This window comes from Camarhynchus parvulus, chromosome 20 (genome assembly GCF_901933205.1).
Source record: "Camarhynchus parvulus chromosome 20, STF_HiC, whole genome shotgun sequence".
NCBI lineage: Eukaryota > Metazoa > Chordata > Aves > Passeriformes > Thraupidae > Camarhynchus > Camarhynchus parvulus.
This window is the reverse complement of record NC_044590.1, coordinates 2815028-2835884: the sequence shown is the minus strand read 5'-3', so window position 1 is coordinate 2835884 and position 20857 is coordinate 2815028. Positions and strand designations below refer to the sequence as shown.

General features: G+C 50.1%; 1 protein-coding gene across 3 annotated transcripts in view; it reads left to right on the top strand.

Annotated features, from left to right (window-relative positions):
* The first annotated feature begins 3630 nt into the window (after positions 1-3630).
* The window catches only part of PMEPA1 (prostate transmembrane protein, androgen induced 1), a 40287-nt gene continuing 23060 nt past the window's right edge, over positions 3631-20857 (top strand). Inside the window, exons 1-2 of one of the 3 annotated variants that reach the window (XM_030963012.1) lie at positions 3975-4086; positions 19012-19050. In XM_030963012.1, the coding sequence (XP_030818872.1) occupies positions 3984-4086; positions 19012-19050 (142 nt within the window). In that variant the 5' untranslated portion in view covers positions 3975-3983. Of the gene's footprint in view, positions 4087-19011; positions 19051-20857 lie in introns of all 3 variants that reach the window. The other 2 variants (XM_030963011.1, XM_030963013.1) reach the window with 2 other exon arrangements.

Here is a 20857-nt window from a genome sequence, read left to right as displayed (position 1 = left end):
GGCACTGAGTGAAATTACATTACAATCCCCAACTAGCCATGGCAGACTGCTTTGCCCATGTCCTTCAGCTTGTCCAAGGATCCCAGATGATCTCAGAGCTGCTGTGGGTGCCTTTCCATGGCTGCAGAGCCCGAGGCCCAGGGAGCAGCCTTGGCTTTCCCTGAAATTTGATGGCAAACCCAGGAAGCGAAGGGAGATCTCGCAGTTCCGGACTCATCCTGGAGCTGTCTGAGGTGTCTCCAGGGAAAACAAAAAAAGAAGTGGAAAAAAGCTGATCAGTGACAGAACACAGGAGCCAAAATCAACAATAGTATGTTCTGGAAATGTCCCACAGATGAGCAGCACCCGCTGCTGGGACAGAAGCTCTGACAAATGCATTGGGCTGGAGGCTGGATGGTGTCATTACAAAGAACAGAGTGAAGCATTTAAGTTAGATGATGTACTTTTAATTTTTACAAGCCCATCTGGGATGACTTTAATTATTTGTTCTTAAATCATGGTGGAAAAATGCTGATTATTCTTAAAGCCACATGAGTCGTTCAGATGAAATGGGGATGGTGGTAAACAGCATTTTTAAACCAGCATCGACTTGCAAACAGTTATTTTTTCTTTATTTTTAAAGAAGGTCGGGAAGATATGTGAACTTGCAGCAGCCTGCACCTGAAACGGGAGCCTTTATCCACCAGAGCTTTGTGAGCTTGTAAAAACTCCCCCTAGAACAAGCTGATTCATGGGGTGAGGGCAGGAGCTGCCTCTGCCACAGCTCCAGGGCAGCCTGGGCATGGGGTGCTGGCAGTGCCAATGCTCAGGGCACCCCATCTCCTGTCCCTGTGCCCAGGGTGACGCCTTCTGGATGGCAAAACCTTTTGGAAGGCAGGGTCGTGCCTGTTGCAGCAGAGATTGCAGAGAAGGACCCTTCACTCAAGGAACTGACCTGCCTCAGAAGAATAATCCATTCCTTGGAGCTGCATTCACTCTCTTGAGACTGTTTAAGGGTGTCCCAACTGTGTTAAAATCCAAGAATTCTGAATCAAACGTGAACTGTGGCCACATCCACATGGCTGAAGAGCTCAGAGGGCTTGGCAGTGGTGGCAGGGCTGGTGCTGCCAGCTGGGACCTCACATAACACAGGGACACGTGCAGTCCTCACCTTGACTTGTTTATGGCACTGCTATGTGTTTTGAGTGCAAAGGATGTTAGTTGCAAGCTGGTAGGCTCAGATAAGCTTCCAGCCACCTTTTCTGGCCAGTCAAGAAAGGTCCTTTGGAAAAGTGTCGCTAATGTTCAACTACCAAGTGTTTTAAACATAATATAAAGATATACTTCCAGATAATAAAAGTAGGTTGATTGATAAAGCATATCTGAACTGGAATTTGTCTTCAGAATTTTGACCATGTGTGTGCCTGGCTTTAGCTTTCTTGATGTCCTTTCTGGGGCTGGTGGGCCGAGTGTCCCTGTAATGGGGTAATGTTTCTTCCTTCACATTTTCACAAAGCATTTCTAAAAATCTGACTGCCATAAAATAAATTGAGCCCCCAGAAATAACCTGAACGAATCAGGATTACCCCTCCTGCGTTACTGACGAGGAAACTGAGGCAGGAAACAAAATATAAAATAGGATTGGGAATGTTTTATCTCCAGCTCTAGCACAGATTTTTTTTCACATAATTGCCCCTAATCTCCCAGCACATCGATTCCCACCTCTGGTGCCACCCCAGCACCTCCCCTGCCTTTGGGAATGGCATTTGTCGGATAATTCACGTGTGCTCAGTGCTGGGGAGCACAAACTTCTCACAGCCCATTTTTATCCGAGCCACACAATCCCCTTCCGCGTTTCCTTTGGGTCAGTAATTGTTGGGAGTTACCATCTGTCGAGTGGCAAAGAGTAAAAGATTAAACAACCTGGCAATTCCTTGTTCCTGCTCTCCAGGCATTTTCACAGGACTGGATGGGCTGCAGGAGTAAAGTACGGGTGGGTATTTAACATGAGTTTGTAGAAGTCATGTAGAAATGAATTCCTTTTCTGGGCAGGGAAATAAAGGTTAAACCTTAGCAATGAGTGCCACAGAATCTGACCCAAATTTTGAGACCATCCATCTTCTGTGATTGCTTCAGCTTTGTAGGAGTAGGATTTCTGCTGGTGGGTTGCCTGTCCCCACCTCAGTGCATCTTCCCAACAGCCTCTCTGGGGAATGCAGGCCCAGCTGGGGATGCCTCAGATACTCCCAAATGCTAAATCAGAGCTATCAACAGTTACAGGGAAATGTGCTTTCTTAGAAGATAACTGAAGCTGCCTTTATCTCCCAGTAACAGGATTCACCAAGATTTATAGCAGCTACTTCGCACCACTGTGGTTAAGCTTGTTTCAGCATTTTCATTATAAACCTTTGTTTTCACAGGTTTATTTCCCAGAAAAAATATAAAAATCTGTCTCGACTAAAGCTTGGCACAATGAGCCCTTAGGGAAGAGATGATGCTTTTTCCTTTTACCTGTCTTGCAGTGAATGGGGTCACTCCATTTTACAGTGTGTGGTTTGAAACAAAAGTGGGAATGTGTCGGGAATGGTTCCTGAGCTCTGAGCAGCACCACTGGCACCACCATGGGAGCTAATGAGAATTTTCACTGAGCTCAGCCATGGTCAGACTGGGTTATCCCCTGCATCTCTTTTCCAATCTTTCCCATTTTTCTGTCTGAAATGCTGCACTGGGGACTGGCTGTGTGAAGTGAGCCTGGAGCCCTGTGGCTCAGTGCTGTGGGGCCAGGGCTGAAGGGGGTATCCACTGCTGGGTGGGTGTTGTGGGGTGAGCCTGACTTTTCCAGCAGGATACACAAATCCAGGTGCTTTTGGAGCTGATCTGCAAAAGCTCTGCCAGGTCCTGCAGGAGGCTGGCAGCTGGGGGTGCCACTGGACCCACCGGGGTGGGCTCAGTGCAGGGGGTACTTTAAAGATCCATGTGGGTGGGTGGCTGGGTGCAGTACGACTGGAGCATCTCTGACGAGGAAAGCCTGAGAGAGCAGGGCCTGCTCGGACTCAAGGGATGACGGAGAGGGGACCTCATCAATGTGTGTCAATATCAAAGGAAGGGTGCCAAGAGGGACCAGGCTCTGCTCCGTGCTGCTGAGCAATAGGACAAGAGGCTACAAAACAGATGGCCAGGAATTTCCACCAGAACACGAGGAAGAACTTTGTTTCTGTGCAGGTGAACGAACGCTGAACAGACTGCCCGGAGAAGGTGCGGAGTCTCCCTCGCTGGAGATATTCCAGAAGCTTGGACACAATCCTGTGCCCTGTGCTCCGGGATGTCCCTGCCTGAGCCGGGACATGGCACACCGGCTGACCCACGGCGGTCCCTTCCAGCCTGACCCGCTCTGCGGTTCCGGGGGTCCCGCGCCCCCCGGCAGCCGCCGCCGCCCCGCCCGGGCGCTGCCCCCAGCCCCGCTCCCGGCGGCAGCGCGGGGAAGGGAAAAAGGAAGGGAAGGGAAGGGAAGGGAAGGGAAGGGAAGGGAAGGGAAGGGAAGGGCAGTCCCCGTCTGGCGCTGACGTCACGGTCCCGCCCGCGGCGGCGGCGGCGCGGCCGCGTCCCCGTGGCCGTGAATGAGCGCGGGGGGCGGGAGCGGAGCGGGAGCGGGCGGGCCGCGCTCCCACCGCGCTCCCACCGCGCCGCGCCCCACAAAAGTGCGGGGCTGCCGCGGCCGGGCCCAGCGCTGCCGCTTCCCGGGCCGGAAGGGCGCGGAGCAGCCGCGGGGCCGAGCGGAGCCGCTGCCGGGGGCGCTGCGCCGTGCCGGGTTTTTTATTTCCAATTTCTGATCGCAGCTGCATTTCCCTCCCTCCGCCCCCCCGCGCCGAGGAGGAGCCCCGGCTTTATGTGGTGCTGCCCGGGGAGCGCTCGGCGGCCGGGAAGTTCTTTGTGTCGCCGTCGCCTTCCTTTTTTTTTTTTTTTTTTTTTTTTTTTTTTTTTTTTTTTTTTGTGTGTGTGTTTAAATGTATAACTTCATGGGGCTGAACAGCACGGCCGTAGCTATTCAGCCCAATGTGTCCTGCACATGCAACTGCAAAAGGTCTTTGTTCCAGAGCATGGAGATCAGTAAGTACCAGTCCTGCTGCTCCCGGGGAGGGTGCGGGAGGTGCCCGGGCTGCGGGAGCGCCCGGCGGCCCCGCCGCGGGCGGGGAAGTTCCCGCGGGGGCTCCCGGCGGCGCCCGGGACCCTTGGCTGCGATGCGCCTTCCCGGAGTGCTTTTCCTCCCCCCTCCGTGCGAGCCCCGCTCTCTCATCTGTTGCCGCTGGGATGTCGATGCGGGTGTGACACGGCGCGGGCCGGGCTGCCGGAGCTGCCCGGGACCGGCCGCTGCCCGCCGGCACTGGGCTGAGATCCCCGCTCTTCCCCATCGCGGCTCCATCACCGCCCGCGTCTCGCCCTTTTCCCGGTGCCCCTGCCCCGCGCCTGCCCCTCCTGCGGGGGTGATGCTGGGGCGCTCCCGAGCCTCCCCGGGGGGGTCTGCGCTACCCCCGTGTAAATCCCGCTCGCCTCGGTACCGGGGGGCACCGCGGTCTGGGCACCCGAGTAGGGTTTGTATTTGGGAACCTGTTCCCCCCGTCTCCAGTCCCTCGGGGCTTTTTCTTCCGAAGGGCGATTTGGGTTTTTTCATTAATATTTTTCAACCCTCGCAGAGTAGCAGTGAGGGCAGTGCCTGACCTAAATATTCACCACTTCTCTGTGTGCTCTTTCCCTCTTGGAAATGAAGTGCACGGAGGTGAGAGAGCAGGAATATTACTGCTGAGGGGAGAGGAATGAGTTGGGCTCTTTGGCAGTTTTAAGCAAATGGTATTTTCTGTAAAGGGAAGGTTTTCAAGGTATCCCAGAGCGGGAGGGTTGTCAGGATTGTACCCTGCTAAGCACCTCGTTCAGTGCCTTGAAATCCAAACCCTGCACAGCCTAATGCAAAATGGCCCAAAAGGAAAACTTGGGAAAGAGTCTGGATTTTGCATATATGCCTGGCACTGCGACGGGGCAGGCTGGCGCTCGGTGCGTGCAGGGAGAGCCAGCTGAGCTGTGCCTGTTTCTGCTAGCGCAGGGTCTGCCCCGTTACCTCCAGCGGGGCTGCAGAGCATCTGTCCCTTGGTATTTGGGATGGCTTTTGTCCAGCGTCGTCTGCCTTCTCCTTCTCCAGCTTCATCCTTGTTTAATTCAGGTGTCTGAGTCCCGGAGAAGGTCTGCAGGCATTTGTATACTGGGTACTAAAATGCGTTCATTCTGAATTTTAGCATAAACCATACCCTTTGTACTGTATGCACTTTTAATCTTGATTTAATCTCATTCGTGTTCAGACAAAACTAAGCTGGATTTGCCTGATTTTATTAACACTACCGGTACTGAATAGACCATTATTCTTCCCTGACTTTAACAGGCCGGGCTAGATGTGCATACCAATAGCAGTGTATAAATAATGAAGATACAGTTCTTTTTTGTGTCAGCCAGTTGCTGAACATAAACTGTGTCCCACAGAATCCCAAGGATGAGACTTGGTGTCTGAGCAAGGCTCATGGTTGTGATAGAAGTTGTGAATTAAAATGTGTAATGTCTTTTGAAGAAAAAGCTTCTATTCCAGTCTAACTCTTGGCATGAGGTTTTGTTGGAACAACTCAGGCTTTTAATTTCACTCTTTGACTTTTTAGAAATGGCATAGTTTATAATTGTTCCCCCCATTTTTGTCAGGGCTTGGTAAGAGGCAGGTGCTGCTTATGGATGGGGGGTGTGAGAGACAGGGAGCAGTGGATGACACCGGAGGAGACCTTGCCTGGACTGGGAGGGATGTTGTGGGAGCCTCGTGCCTGATGCTCCCGAGGTCCTTCCCTGACTTGTCCCCTGTCCTCTGTCAGCTCTGGGGTCCTGACACTCCGGCGCTGAGTTCCTGGGAGCTTTGGGGTTAGCTCCCTTATTGCTGCCCTTCCTTATTTCATGTTGGAGTAGGTTTCTTATCACCGATGTTATTATTTATTTCCTGCTGATGGCGGGCAGCACTGGCTCACCTCTGTGCTACAGGAGCGCTCTGGTGGCACTACAGGGGCTGTTACCTGATCGCCTCCTGCACCTGGCTCCAGTGGAAAGGGCAGAGCGGAGCCTCCCTGAGATAAATTCATTCTACAGCGTTTTTCCTCCTCCAATCGCTTGATTTTTGTGTATCTTTCTGATACGACTTTGAGGGAACCTCAGAGCAGCTACCACCAGATGCTCCTTAATTTTTCAGCCAGAATTTTCAGTTACCAGGCAGGAACGCTTCAGGAAAGTGGCACGGGGAGGAACACGCAAACTCCTCTGATTTACAACCCTCTAAATAGGTTAACTGTCCAAGCGATGCCCAAACCCCTTTTCCTCGCAGCCTTCATTCCGTATGGCGGCTGCGGCGCTGCGGTGGAGGCAGCAGCTGGTTTCTGTGTGTGGCGCTCCCAGATTAGGATTAGAAAAGGGTTTTTTGGGGGCGGGGGCGCGAGTCTCGCCCGCCGCCGGGCTGCAGTGCCAATACGCCGCGCGGTGCTAAGCAGCCAGACGTCTGCAGCAGTGGGCTCTAATCGCCTCGGCTGCCTGAAGCAGGTCAGGGGTGACCGGCGTGGCGGAAGAGGCTGTAAATAACTAATTATTGGCGCGGGGAGCGGAGCGGGGCGCTGTGCCTGCCTCCCCCCCCCCCGGCACCGGTACCGGCACCTGCCCGGCCCGGGCATCCCGCGGGCACCGGGGCATCCCTGCCGGGGCGGCTCTCGGCACAGGCTGTGCAGCCACTTTGATCGTGCAGGATGTTATCCGAGGCGTTTGGGGTTTTTGGGAGGCATCCTTGCATCTCCCAGGATCGAGGCCGATCCCCCCAGCTGCAGCGCCCGTGAGAGCAGGTTCTTGTCCAAGCCATGACTTCTAGGTTTTCACGTTCTTTGGTTGAATAACAAACCAAATGCATATGGCTCAACCAGGGATCACGTCTTCTTTCCACTTTCACAGTGCTTTTCTGACAAATGCATTTCTTTCCTGACACTCTATCATTGGCAGTTATGGCTTATTCCAGGGCTGAGTGGATATGAACCACGTGCTTCTTTATTTCCCCCAAAGTTTTCCTTATGCAGGGAAGCCAGAGCTGCTCCCAGCACTTCAGCAAGCCCAAAAGTGCTTGCACAGAGCATGTTCAGTTTGTGGCATCTCAGTTTGACCTCAGCCAAACCAGGGAGTTCCCTATGATTGGCTCTGGTTATGTGTCTGTGGTAAGCTCTGCTTTTTGCTGAGATCAGCATACCAAGGTGTGATCCTGGAGGAGCTGAGCACGGCTGGCTTTACTTATGATGGCCCAGGAGCTGTCCGTGTGTGCCCTTGGCCATCCCAGGGGAGCCAGACTCTCTGCAGTCCCAGCTCTGTGGGTCCCACCTTTCATACCCAAGGAAAGGCCTGATTCCCTGAGCCTGGAGAGCACAGGGGTCTTTATTAAAATTACAGTTTATTTGTGCCCTCAGGTAGTGATTTTGGTCTTAGTGTTTTATAATTGATGTCGAATGGGAGAATGGAAAGATACAGAGGGGGAAATGCATGGGAAATAGTCAAACTTTGTTCTTTTCCTGTGGGTGAACACCTGGATTGTGCTGTGCTGCACAGCGGGACTGGCACACGGCACCAGAGGTGATCCTGTATAATTGGAGGTGATCATTTATAGTGCCAAGTGGAGGCAAGACATGGCTCATTCTTCCTTTTCAGTCAGTGTCAGGGTGTTTGCTGCAGTGAGTCCTGTTAGCTTCTGGTGTGGAGGCATCCTGCACCCCCTGAATGTTTGCCTCCATAGTGTGTTTTCAGATCCTGGCTGTGAGAACACCAGAACTGAAGGGTGTGTGAGGAACAGCAACATTTAAGGCAAATATTATTTTCCATAAAGCCAGGAATTCCCAAGGTAGGATCTGGGATTAGCTCTAAATTTTTGGGGTATTGAATTAGCTGCTACCACTGCTTCTTTTGTGAATGGAGAGAAGAGCACCCACAAACACGTTCTTACTTTTATTTGCTGTTGCTTATAAAAAAACCAAATAATTTTATATTTCCCAGTTGAAAGTTGGTGGTTTGATAAATCCAGTTTTAGAATGATTTTGTAAACATAAATTATAAGTGGAGAGACATGAGGAGACCTTTCCAAGGGAAGTACCAAACTACATGGTGTCACTAATAAAGGGTAATTACAATCCAGCTCCTTTCCTGAGTAACTCAGTGTACAGTCATGTCTGTCGATGTTGTTTCATTCAGGTAGCAGCAGCTGTCAGAATTTGCTAAGCCTAATTAGTAAAAAAAAATTAATTTATTTGCAGTGATGTCTGATGTGAAGACTTCCAACCAGTTTGCTTCCTGGAGGGAGATCCCGTACTGGTGTGGGGTTTGCCTTATCAGATCCCTCCTGTTCTCTGACACACGGTGTGTCTGCCCCTGGCGGGTTCCATCAAAGGGACAGAGCCAGGCTGGAGAGCTGCTGAGGACGAGGTACAAGGGCCACTTCCCTGCAGCGAGTGGAAACTTGGTTCACGCCATGAGCACACTCACAGATGGCCATAAAGCACAGGAATCATTGGTGTCCCTGGCGTGTTTTCATGCAGTGTTCTTCCTGTCTGTGTGGCTGAATTGCTGGGTGATTATTTTATAACTATTTTGGGTGGCAGGAGGTAGGTCACTCGGGCAGGTCCCAGGTGAGGAAATGCATCCCAGACCTGCTCCGTCTGTGAGTGGCGCGGCCGAGTCCGGAACAGGGAGGAGTTCTGTGGCAGCAGGATCTGACCCCTCACTTCCATCTTCCAGAGCTGATCAGTGGCTGCTGCATTGCTGCTTCCCTCTGCAGGGAATGCAGTGGTGGTCTGGGAGCTCCTCCAGGAGCGATGGGTGAGTGAGGAGTGAAGCGGAGCGGGACAAGGGCAGTCCTGGCGCTGAGCATGGGAGCAGCTCCCTGAGTGCCAGCACCTGGAACCTGGACACAGTGCTGGGAGCTGGAGAGACCCTGCACACACACACACAGACCCCTCTGGGAGCTGGAGAGACCCTGCACACACACACAGACCCCTCTGGGAGCTGGAGAGACCCTGCACACATGCACCACCAAGGGCTGACAAGTTTTCAGCGCTTGAAGAGGTCTCAGGGTACTCTGTGTGTGTGCATGCAGGCATAAACATGTCCATGAAACTTAATTTAGTAATACAGGAAAGTGGCTCCAATGAACTGGTTAATGAAGAAGTTGGTAACCAGAGAAAGGAGTTGTGGGGTTTGGGCTTTTTTGATTTTTTTTTTTTTTGTTTGTTTGTTTGTTTTTTTTTTAAGCAGATAAATTTCATCTGTAAGAATTTATCGTTCAAATCAGAGGATTTGGGGAGCTATTGAGAGTAAAGAGAGCTTTGATGATTTGGCAAGGAATACAGCTTCTAAGGCAGCACTTTGATCTGCATTTTAAATGCTTCTTTGTAATGACAGTTTCACAATTTCTTTTCTCATTTTGAGTCAGTTTTGCAGAGGTATGTTTTGAGAGAAAATAGTAACAGCACACATTATTCTTTTTGGCTTTGGAGCCAGCTAGAACTTGTAGTTCATCCCAGATCTTTTGGCTACCGTGGTAAATTTATGATTGCACCAAAAAGGAAATTAGTAAAGATGTTAAATATTATCAAAGCTTTGCAAATCTTTTGAAATCTCTCCGGTGTGAAAACTAAACTTGCATTAGCATTTCTGCTGCGGCATGTTGAGCAGTGTTTATCCAAGCATCCACCTAATACTGCAGGTTCCTGATTTAGCTTTTTTTTTCCTTCTGAAGGACACGCTACTGTTTAGCACATGCATCCTTTTAGTCTTGCATTGCAGCTGAAATCTTGGCTCTGATGGCTCGAGCTTTCTCAAGACAACCCTACTGGGAACCTTTTTCGTTCCCTTCTATCTACAGCACCTCCTCAGATAAACTCTTGTTGGAGGGAGAAGGTTGTTGGTGCCTACATGTTCTTATACAAGAGAGCTTGTTGCATTAATTTATGTATTATGGAGAGGGGTAGGAATTGGGAATGTTTATTAAGGTTTTAATTTAAATTTTCCATAGCATCTTGAATCCAGTTTGGGGAGAGGTTTATACCTCTCATTGGAAATCAGCAGCCTCAAGCATGAGAACAAATAACCAGGTTTTCCCAAATTGGTTTAGAGCTGTGTGGCAGCTCTTCTGGTGCTGGTTCTGGCCTCTCCTGGCTCTGATGAGCTGTACCAGGCTGGCAGCTCTCTGCTTGTGGAGCAGGTGTGTAAAACAGGGCACAGATTTCATTTGCAAGGTAAATTTGCCCGGGAAGTTGGGTCTTCAGTAGATGCAAAGGGTACTGGTAGGCCTTAGATAAATAGAGCTGTGTGTACATTTGACTGGCATCCCTCCCGAGCTGTCAGTGGCTTGCTCAGTGGGGCGTTATCCCTGGTTTTGGATCTCTCTGGTACAGGGTGCTGATTTGGAGCATGTAGCCCTGAGACATGTCAGTCACCATCCCACTCAGATATGTACAACCGGGGCTCTGTCTGTGTTCAGGTTGCCATCCACTCCACCTTCACTTTTAGATTTTTTTTAACTAAATGCTGCTTTTTCACTGTGTACAGCGAGGCAGCAGTGCTAGAGGCTGTGATCCATCAGTGTCCCCTTTTTCTCCATGTAGTCAGACTTGCCATCTCTCCCTGGTGCAGGAGTAGGCTAATGCTCCATTTAGGAGGGTGTGTTTTTCACTGTGTGTGGTGTGTGTTAGCGTGTCCCAGACTGTGCTGTTACGTAAAGACACCTTGCACATCGTTGGAAACTTGCCTCACAAGTTGTCAGTGTTGGTGGATGTCCACAGTGCTTTCAAGTGGTTCACACATTTGTGCTTGGTGTATTCAGTCTCGCACATCTCTTTAATAAAATGCCTCAGACTGGGTAATTTTTCACTTGCAGTATGCATTCAAAAGCGTGCAGTTAGCAAGGAAAGTGCTCTTGCACATGGCAGTTCTCTGGACCATTCCTGAGACCCTGCTGGAGCCTGCAGAGCTCAGGGATTGTGTCTGTGATGGTTTGTGCTCTTCAGCAGGTGCAACAGGATTTCCCACATTTGCAAACTTGGCCCAAGCAACCCAGCAAAGCAGAATTTAGCCTTGGCGGATGAAAACTGATTAACCCCCAGGCTTGGAGCGTACCAAGGATGAAAAAAGTTACTGGCACAAAAATCAAGGCTACTTTTCAAAGAATATGTGCAAGACATGGCTTGGGGATTTTTTTCCATCTCTTCATTCTGTCCAATATGTAAAGTAGCTGGTTTGTTACTCTAACCCCCTACAAATGATTGTCAGTAATAATTCTGTAAAACTGTGAATCAACTCTGCATGACTTTGTGCAAATAGACTGAGTAATTTCTTTGTTCTTTTCTTCTTACTTTGTAATTGGAGTCTGTAAAAGCCCAAAGGTTTGGTCTTGTGGAAAGCATGATTCATTTATTGGTGTCTGTGCCGACTAGTTATCTTTCAGTAATTCCAGAGTGCTGCTACAAGCCAAGAGTGATTCATACATGGCTAAGTGCACAAACAAATGGGGTCATGGCCATCTGCAGAAACTTTTCTAATCTATTTATGGTATCGGAGAAAGAAGTGGGTGTATTAAGGATGATGGAATAGGTGTCAATTACATTAGTGACTATAACTGGTTAAGTAACGCTCACCATTACTCAAAACCACATCTGCTCCTTGCTGAAGATCACAACAGCAGGTCCTGTTTAAATGTTAACGCAGCTCTGATAGAAGAGATGGATTAAGTGTCTAGCCTGCCTCCTGAGGAGCTCCCCATCCTCACAGCTCTTCTGCCTTCATTGAGATTCAGACAGGGATCAGGAACTTGCTCTGGGAATATTTGTCGTGACAAAGTCTGTCTCTGCTGTTGCAGACCTTGGTCACTGTAAGCTCCACACACAGAATTTGGCCTTTTACTTCACTTGTGTTGATGGTCAGGGTAGGGTTTGTCATTGGCACACCAGGCAGAATGGCTGTGCAACATCTCACAGTGCTGCTCAGGTGGTCAGTTTTCATTCCAAATGCATTTTCAGTGGTTTAAAATCTTGAGGGAAGATGACCAGCATCTTACAATGTGGCCTTTCTCTACTTCTGTCCCTTTTCACTAATTATGAGAATTAATTCTCCCTTTGTAACTCTGATAACGAAACATCCCTGGCTGCAGCTGGGTCAGATGTGCTCTGGTCAGGTTTTAGGCTTTGGCTTTTAGGCTCCTGCCCTGCTCAGGGGTGGAGGAGCTGTGCCCAGGGCTGGAATTGGTTGTGAGGAAGCAAGAGTTTGAGATCAGCAATAGGGAACAGGAGGGCAAGAAGCACTCCAGATGCCCATGGTTGAGGGTCTCTGGTGGGTTCCCTCTGGACCTCTGGTTGCCAGAGCCTGCCTGCTCGTCGTCCTTGCATGCTGCAGCTGCTTTTGCACCTGAGATATGTCCATCCAACAAGATCTTGCCCTTGCAGAGCATGGAGTGGTCTCACAGTGTGTTAGAACCATCCCATGTCTGCAGGATGGATGAGTGTTGCTCATGATGAGGTTTGGAAGTGGCCATGGCCTCGTCTTCCTGAGCCCTGGGAGGGCTGGACAGTCACTGCTCAGTTTGATTTCAGAGGACTTGACTAGAACACAGAGCTCACAGACTCCAATTTCTGTAAACTGAATTCAGGCATCAGCACTGGCCAAAAATATGGGAGAATTTGGCAATGCATCGTTGTTGTCCTTTCGCTGATGTTTTGAGCACTGTGTTCTGCTGCACCCTCCCTGCACGTGCTCCCATGAAGGGAGACAAGGCCTGGCTGACACCCTGAGTTCTCTGTGGAGGGGGAAGTGACCCAGACTTTTGCCCAAAGGACTGATGAGCCTCTCCTGATGTCTGAGCAGCTTTCTTCTCCTGCCCTTGCTTTACTTAAGTCAACAGATTGTGTAAGCCACATTCGAGATTTACCTGCAGGGCAAGTGGGAGAGGAGCAGTGCCATTTGGATGAATTCCCAAGAGACATCTAACCACCACTGTGTGTTCAGACTCACATTTCTGAGCGAGTCCCACAACAGTCCTGAGCCTGCTCATTGCCTCTTCCATTCTTCCATCCATGGCTTTGGCTGCCCAGGACGAGTCCCAGGGAATTTGCCGGCTGTGGCCGCTGGCTGGCAGCTCCCCTGCGGGCTGGGCTCTGTGCTGAGCAAGCTTGGAAATTCTCCCCCTTAGTGGTTTCTGTTTGATGTTATGATTAATGTCGTTATTTCTTACAAAAACAGAAGATCCCCCCAAAGCAGAGCGGCTCCCACAGCCTCCTGTGTTTCCCACGGTGCTGAGGGTACACAGGGCTCACCCTTGGAGCCCTCCACTCTCTTCAAAGGGTGAAACCCACAGCTCAGCAGCTGAAATGATCCATGGCTGGGCCTGTCCTTGATGCCTGCTCCAGGCCTGAAACCAGGCTGGATTGCCTTGTGCTCCTCACAGGTATCTGTGCAGTGAGACCTCGGGAGTCAGTGGTTGTCGGTGTCCCCTGTGCTGGCTTGGCTGCAAGCGCTCACCGAGGGCAGATGTCTTTCCTGGAGAGGCAAGTCCTGCTCCTTCTGTGTTGTTTTCATTATTTCCACCATTATTCCACTTTACCAGGGGTGGTCTCTTGGCTTCAGTAGCTCAGAGTAGCATCTACAGATTAGGCTGTTCATCACTGAGCTCTGAAAGTGCCTTGTCCTGCTAGGTGCTCTCTTCAGGACGCTGAAGAAACAACATGATTGATGGGCACTTGCTTCACACAATTCAGGGAAAATTTATCTTAAATTGCAATTATTTCCTGTGTAATAAGCAGGAATCTCATTTTTGTTGTTACACTTACATTACTCTAATGGGACTTTGCTTGAATGGGAAGATTTGTTTTTGAATTCAGTGTTTCCAACTGCTGAGACACACTCAAGGTGTGTAACGCTTAATGATACTGATCACTGGTGTGTAATGCAATCAGGGTTTATGTTTCTCTAGTGTGGCGTATTCATAGCAGTATATACACGCTGCACCTTCCTCAGCTTTTTCTGGGAATGCAGGTGCTGGCTGTCCTGTCAGCTGATGAGCCAGAGGTGGGCTCAAAAACAAGGAGAAGGGGGCAGAGGTCTCTGATGGGGGCCCTGTGCCAGGTGCAGAACAAACTGCAGGGTTACAAACACATTCTGTCCTGCTGATAGCTTTTAATCCTCATCGTTCTCATGGGTTTTCTTGATAAATACACTTTTCAACCTCCACTGAGTTGCCATCCAGGCCTGAATTGTAAGGAACAATAAACATAATGGACAGGCTCAATTTAATAGATTTCGCTACGAGCTTTTTATTAGTGCAGCTTTTTAAAAAAAGAAGGAAAAAGAGATGACTGCATTTATTTACTTGAAGTGCAGAAAGCAGCTCTTTGAAATCCAAGGGAAGCGTGCCTGAGTGGGCTCAGTTCAGCTGGTGGCTGTGGAGTGAGGGAAGGATCCATCCTGCTGTGCTGCCCGGTCTGGAATGGGTTAACAGTGCGTGCAGATGTTCAGGAATTCCTCTTTTGACTTGACCGTGGGGTTTTGCTGCTCTTCAGAGCACAAGTGCTCTCCAGTCACAGCAGGTTCGTGGGTTTGGAGATGCCTTTCATCTCTCCTGTTCTTGCTGCATGCCTGGGAAGGGATCACGCTGTATCTTGCTGCCATGTGTCTTCCTTGGTTGTGTTTCTAGAGATTTGCAGACCCACATAAAGCATCCATTAAATTAAGCAGAATGGCCTTTAGAAAGCTACGTTTCGAGTGGAAGAAATGCTTTACGTAACGTAGGGGTATGTGAGGGGACCTAAATACAAGCTTAAATTGGCTGTTACGAAAATAGGTATAATTGGGTTTTTGCACAGTGATTTTACAGCTCCTGAGTTTAATGTCCTGATGAAATCCTGCATCCAGTCCACGTGCGGCCAAGGAGATGGGGGTTGAGCAGCCTGAGTAATGGGGCTTGTTCTAGGAACAGCCTTGCCCTTGATTGCAAAACTGGACATACCTGTCGTTGGCTGAGGCTCTGTCTGAGAGGTGTCTGGGGTGGGGTGGTTCCTCTCACCTGCGTTTGCCCTTTGGTCTCTCCCCTCAGCTGCCCCGTGTCAGGGCAAGGGGCATCTCCCACCGTGGTGGTAGCTGCTTGCAGGTGAAAAATGCAGCTGTACCCTCCTAACTGGGCACATGCCAAGAGCTGCAGCTTTGTTTTCCAGCCAGATCAATGCAGTTCGTTGAAGTCGTTGGGTAATTTAGTAGCTGGAGGCGCTTCTGTGGGCTTGGCGTGGGAGCGACTGCTTGGCTTCCCCCCTCAGGAAGGCTGGGAAGGGTTTCCCTCTGAACCCAGGCTCCCCCAGCTGCATCCGGGCACAGGGGATGCTGTGGGGTCGTGGTCCAGCCATTCTGGGATCAGGAGCCTGAGGAAGTGGAGGATATCACATTTTGACCTTGCATCCTCATATTAATCCCGATGGTTTTTCCTGTTTTATTATTTGAAGCCTTTCCATTCATCTGTCTGGGGAGACAGAGTATTGGCTCTCCTGGGTGAAGATTGACACATCCTCTTTTAGAAAGCTCATCCCAAACCAGGTTTTCTCCATAGAAATCAAGGTGCCTTCAAATCCTGTGGCGGGAATTGGAAGAATATTTTTTTTATTTGGTCTATCTCAGGCCTGAGAGCTGGTTTCCTTTCTGGCTTACTAAGATCTTGCAAGGATGAAAAAAATCTGTTGCTTTCTTTGGAGTCTCTTAGCCAAGGCATGGAGGAAAGCCTGATACTGTGAGACAGGGTGGAAAAAGCTGAGATAGTATTTGCTACTTCTTTGAAAATATCCCTTTTTAATTGTCTAAACAGCATTTCAAAGAAAATCTCTGCTCTTCTCTATGTTCTTCCAGCATTATAATTCTATATAATCACTTTTCTTTCTCTAAAAGAATAGAGTGTGATTTTTATTTTTTTTTTCAGAAGGGAGAAGGGATAAATTCCAGATGTTGCTGGGATACACTTTTTGCTTCTGTTTAACGTCTAGTGGCTTTCAGTAAATATGCTTCAAGAGGTGGGGCTGGTGTTTTTATTCCAGGACAAATCATTTACAACAAATCCCATCTGCTGATGGGGGGAGAGCATCTCCTGGGTGTGACCTGGTGGGGTTAGAGCTGATTCTGCCAGAGACTGAGGCTGGCCCAGGTGCTCCTTTGGGGTCTTTGCCCTTGGTCACTCATGGTCTTTAGGCTGCCCTTCCCACACCACTGCCCAGCTCCTGCTCTGTGAGCACAGGGGTGGTGACCCTGGAATGGGAGTGGGCACTTCTGCTCTAAACTGGCACAGGGCGTTTTTGGGAGCAGCTCTGCTCTACAGGCAGGCCTGGCTGGGTGAGGGCTGTCACATCCTCTGTGCTGTCCCACAGGGGATGAGCAGGACTCTCCTGGCAAGCCGGGTGCTGGTGTTTCAGCCCAGCAAAGAACATCCAGCTTCTGGATCCAGAGCTCTGCAGGTGGGCAGCCCTTTTCCCTCCTTTCCTGCCCTTTCAGTGCATGCCATGCTTGTCCCTGCTCTGCAGCCTTGCAGGCTGAAGCAGCAGTGATTTTCCAGCATGTGTTGCACAGAGGCGTTGTGGGACCAACACGGCAGCTCCGTTCCCTGTTTCATGTTTTCACCTGTTTAGGCAAAGCACATCCCTGCTTTGTTGGCAGCCTGTTGCGTTGCACAAACAGTGTAAGACAAAACCACGAGCAGGTGTTGGTCCAGCCAGGGTAATTACTGGTTCCATGCTGCTGCTGGTAGGCAGAGAGGCTGAGCCACCCTTCCCATGGAGCTGTCTGGCAGCGCTGCGGCTGCAGAAGGGCTCCAGGCACGGCTCAGCCACTCCCTGCATCTCTTCCCTGCTGCCGATTGCATAAAAAAAGTTTATGCATATAAGGAAGGAGGGAGGAGAGCTGAGGGTGGCTCTGGTCAGGTTTAAAGCACCGACTTTATGTGCCAATTCTCATTTGCATTTAAAAAGTTGGCAAATGCATGGCTGAACCTAAAGGGCAGATGTGAGGATGGGAGAGGCAGGCGTGCTGAGAGAGAGGGGGGAGAAGCAGCATCCCAAAATCTTGCCTGACTTCAGAGGGTTCAAGCTGGCTTCTCCCACACATCCCAGACCATGGCCAAACATCTTGGATGAGATGTGATGGGGAACACATGCCCACACGTGCACAGGGTGTCACGCTGCATCACCTGGGCTGTGGAACAGAGAGGGGAGAGGCTTTGCTTTCTACCCTTTCGGAAATGTAGCCAGAGAAAAGCTGATCCTGATCCAGCCAGCTGCATGCACAGGGTCTTTTTCTCAACCTTTAAATTTCCTTTGGACTCCCACCCTTTTGGGTCTCCCAAGCCATTTTGGCATCCACTTTTTCTCAGACTCTGCATTTTACTTTTGGGACTCCCACCCTTTTTGGCCTGCAGTCTTCTTTTGGCCTTTCACTCCTTTCCAGCCTCCCACCCCTTTCCAGGCTTTGTGCAGTGAGCTGGCTGAGCAGGAGGAGGAGGTCCAAGCTTGTTGCCACACGTTGTGTTTGGCTCGGCAGAATTCCTTTCTTTCCTTTCCTGTCACGCTCGGTGTCGGTGCCCGTTCCAGCAGGGTGGTGGTGGTGCTGCTGCTGCTGCCCATGGGCCTGGAGGCTCAAGGCTGCCCATGTGCATTCAGGTGACACCTCATGTGTGCAGGCCCTCTTTGGAACACCTGCCCGTGAAGCATGTGAATCAGCCTGACTTCCCATCAGTGAGCCCAGCCTGCGACCCGTCGTTATTTAGCTGCTGCAGTAATTTACAGCAACTCTCTGATCCTTAATCTTTTCCTGGGATTAAAAAGCTGGTTTTCTCTGTCCTCCCAGGTGCATTGAAAGTAACTTTTTACAGCTTTATGTGAGAGCAGTGATGTGCTGATATATCCCTTGAGCCTGCTGTGTTGCTGCAGAGGCAGGTGCAGTGTGAAGAGCAGGCTGTGTGTCCCTGGCCCTGTGTCTGGCAGTGACTGCCTCCCTTGCTCTCAGGTTAAAGGCCACTTTTATAGGCCAGTAGGGCTCCTTACGGTCAGACTGCACTAATTAGTACCAATTAACCATTATCAGTGACAGACAGTTCTTACAGGCTTCATAAAAGAACCCTGTATGTGTTTCTCTGGCGAACCTCCTGTGGGATGCAGAGCTCCCAGCCAGCCCAGAATGTCTCAGCTTGCCAGGCACTGGGGAGGATCCATGTCCTGTAATCCCTTCAGTGTTGCAGGCAGTCACACAGTGATGGGTGAGAGAGAAGTCATGAGTTGTCTTTTGTTGCAAACTTTTTGCTGCTTTGTTCTCCTCACTTGAAAATACATCTGCTGGGCTAGAAAATACAACTCCTGGGGTGTTGTGCAAGATTTTGCTGTGGCTCTTGCTCTTCAGCGCTGCACAGCCACTGCCCCTGCTGTGGGCATGGGGTGTCAGGAGACCCTGAGCTTTCACCAGGCTCAGCTCTGTGTGTTTGCAGAAGAGACAGAATGTGATAAACACTCCAGCAATGCCTTGAAGTGCAGAGTGCTGCCCTGGGCCATGGACAGGCAGTCTGGCAGTGCTGGATGTGGCAGGGAGGTCTCTGGGGTGGGCTGAGTGATCACAGAAACTTCACAAACCTCTGTGAAGGTTTGGCATTGCCATCAGGCAACATCAGGAGAGCGTCATGGGGAAGCAGGGGAGAGAGGAACGGGACCTTGTGTGGCAGTGTCTGGTGTGGGAAAAGCAGGTGGGGTCATTATCCAGGAGTGGTGGCCCCTCTGGCACTGCTGCCTGTGGAGATGGTGGGAGCAGGTGATGCTGGCCAGGGGAGCTCTGCCAGGACGAGTCCCCAGGAGGGGAGCTGGGGTGTGTGTGCAGCCGCTGTGGTGGCTCCCATCACTGACGGATCCTTTCTGTTTTTCTTTCAAATGTCTCCAGGCACTGAATGTTTAGGTCGCACCTTTCCAGGTAAACTGGGTAAGTGAAGTATTTCAAGAGTTGCCAAGATCTAATTACGAAGGCTGATTGCATGATTGCAGCTGCTGTACCGTAAACACCCCGGTTACTGCTCCACGCCACGGGTGGGACATTGCTGGCCCCGGGAGCAGCAGGTACCTGCTCCTCTGCTGCACAGGGGGATGCAGTGGTGTCTTCAGCGGCTGACTGTGCAAACCTGCTGTTCTTTGTCTGTCCATACCTGGCTGCACTTTGGTAATCCTGGATGGGATTTTTTTTTCTGCTGTTCAATGTAGAAACGTGTTCAAAAGCTGAGTGTCATTTTAAACCCCAAGTACTCTTTTGTTTGCTGCTACTCTGGCAAACTGATGAGCAGTGTTACATTGAGGAAAGAGACTGTCACTCTATTTTATGAAAGTAGTTGACATCCTGCACCTTTTTAAGTCATGAGATGTGGGACCTCAGCTGAGTGTGGCCAGAGATGCTCATGTTCAACACAGACAAAACCAGGTGTTGGAAGCCCTGTTAAACCAGGCTCCCGGATTTGAGCTGAACCTGTTTGCAAAAGAACCTTTAAAAAGACACTGCTATAATGTTTATGGGTCTGTCTCTCAGTTTAGAATCGAGTTTATGACAGTACCTCAAAACTAAGTGTCTTTGCTCAATGTGGTGTCCCAAGCCTTCTGGGGAAGAACCAGCAAAATAAATTGTTAACAAGTGGTGAATGAATGATTTTAATAAATGGCAAATCAATTGCTATAGAGCCTAGAAAGTCAATAGAGCTTATGACCTTGGCTTATAACCACACTCGGATCCTTAACATGCCTATAATGCCTACAAATCATTCACTAGGCTTTTATCAAGCATCAATTAGTAAAAGTCATAATCTAAAATAAGAGGGGAAAAAAAATTATTTCAGTTCCTTTATTTCAAGCCTGGTGGCACAGTTTGGTTGCACAGCAGGATAGCCCTTGCTTATGCAAAAAAGCTGTGAGACACCACCGGTCCCCCAGCAGCGTTATCGTTAGCGTGGTGCAGACATCAGGCAGGGGAACCACGGGAGCCTGAGGCTGGGATCAGCCCTGGAGCTGGGACACTCACACCAGCCCGCAGGGAAGCTGTCCTGCAGCAGTCAATGGCTGATTTACATTTATTTTATATTAATAACTTAAGATCTCAGCAGATCAGGCGGGCAGGGGTAGCCGTGGTGTCCCAGTGCTCTGAGGGGCTGCTCGGGGCGTTTTTGCTCCAGCAAAAGGTGTTTGGCTGTTGCTCCGTGGTTGTAAAACTCACACCCGTTTTCTTGTGCTGTGATTTGGGAAAGTGTGTGAGCGGGGATGTGCTCGAGCTGTGCTGCTCGTCCTGCTCTCCCTGGTCTTCCCATTTTGTGTGTGTGTGCTTGTGCCTCGGGGAGGGAGGCAGAGATGCAAGTGAAAACATGTGGTTTTCTTAGAATATAAATAACAGAAAATTAAGTATAATTTTTGTTTGTTGTAGAGTCATTCCCTGCAGTCTCCAGTTGTTTGCTCCTTTGCTGCACTCCTGTACTCTTTGGTTTTTTTTCATCTTACCAGATGGATGCTGTTTGGAGTGTGCTGCAGGACACTTTAGTGATCTTGCTGCGGGGTTAATTGTGCGCCCAGCGAAGAGCTGTGCTTGCAGACATCAGTGCATGCCCAGGCTTCTGAAAGCCCGGCCTGCCAGACGGGGCTGCCTCTATCAGACGGCTTTTTGCCTCGCCTTTGTTGTCTGGGTCCTTGTCTGCAGCTCCAGCCTGGGCCGGCATTCCCAGACATCGCCACCTCCACCACCCGCGTCCTCCCGGAGC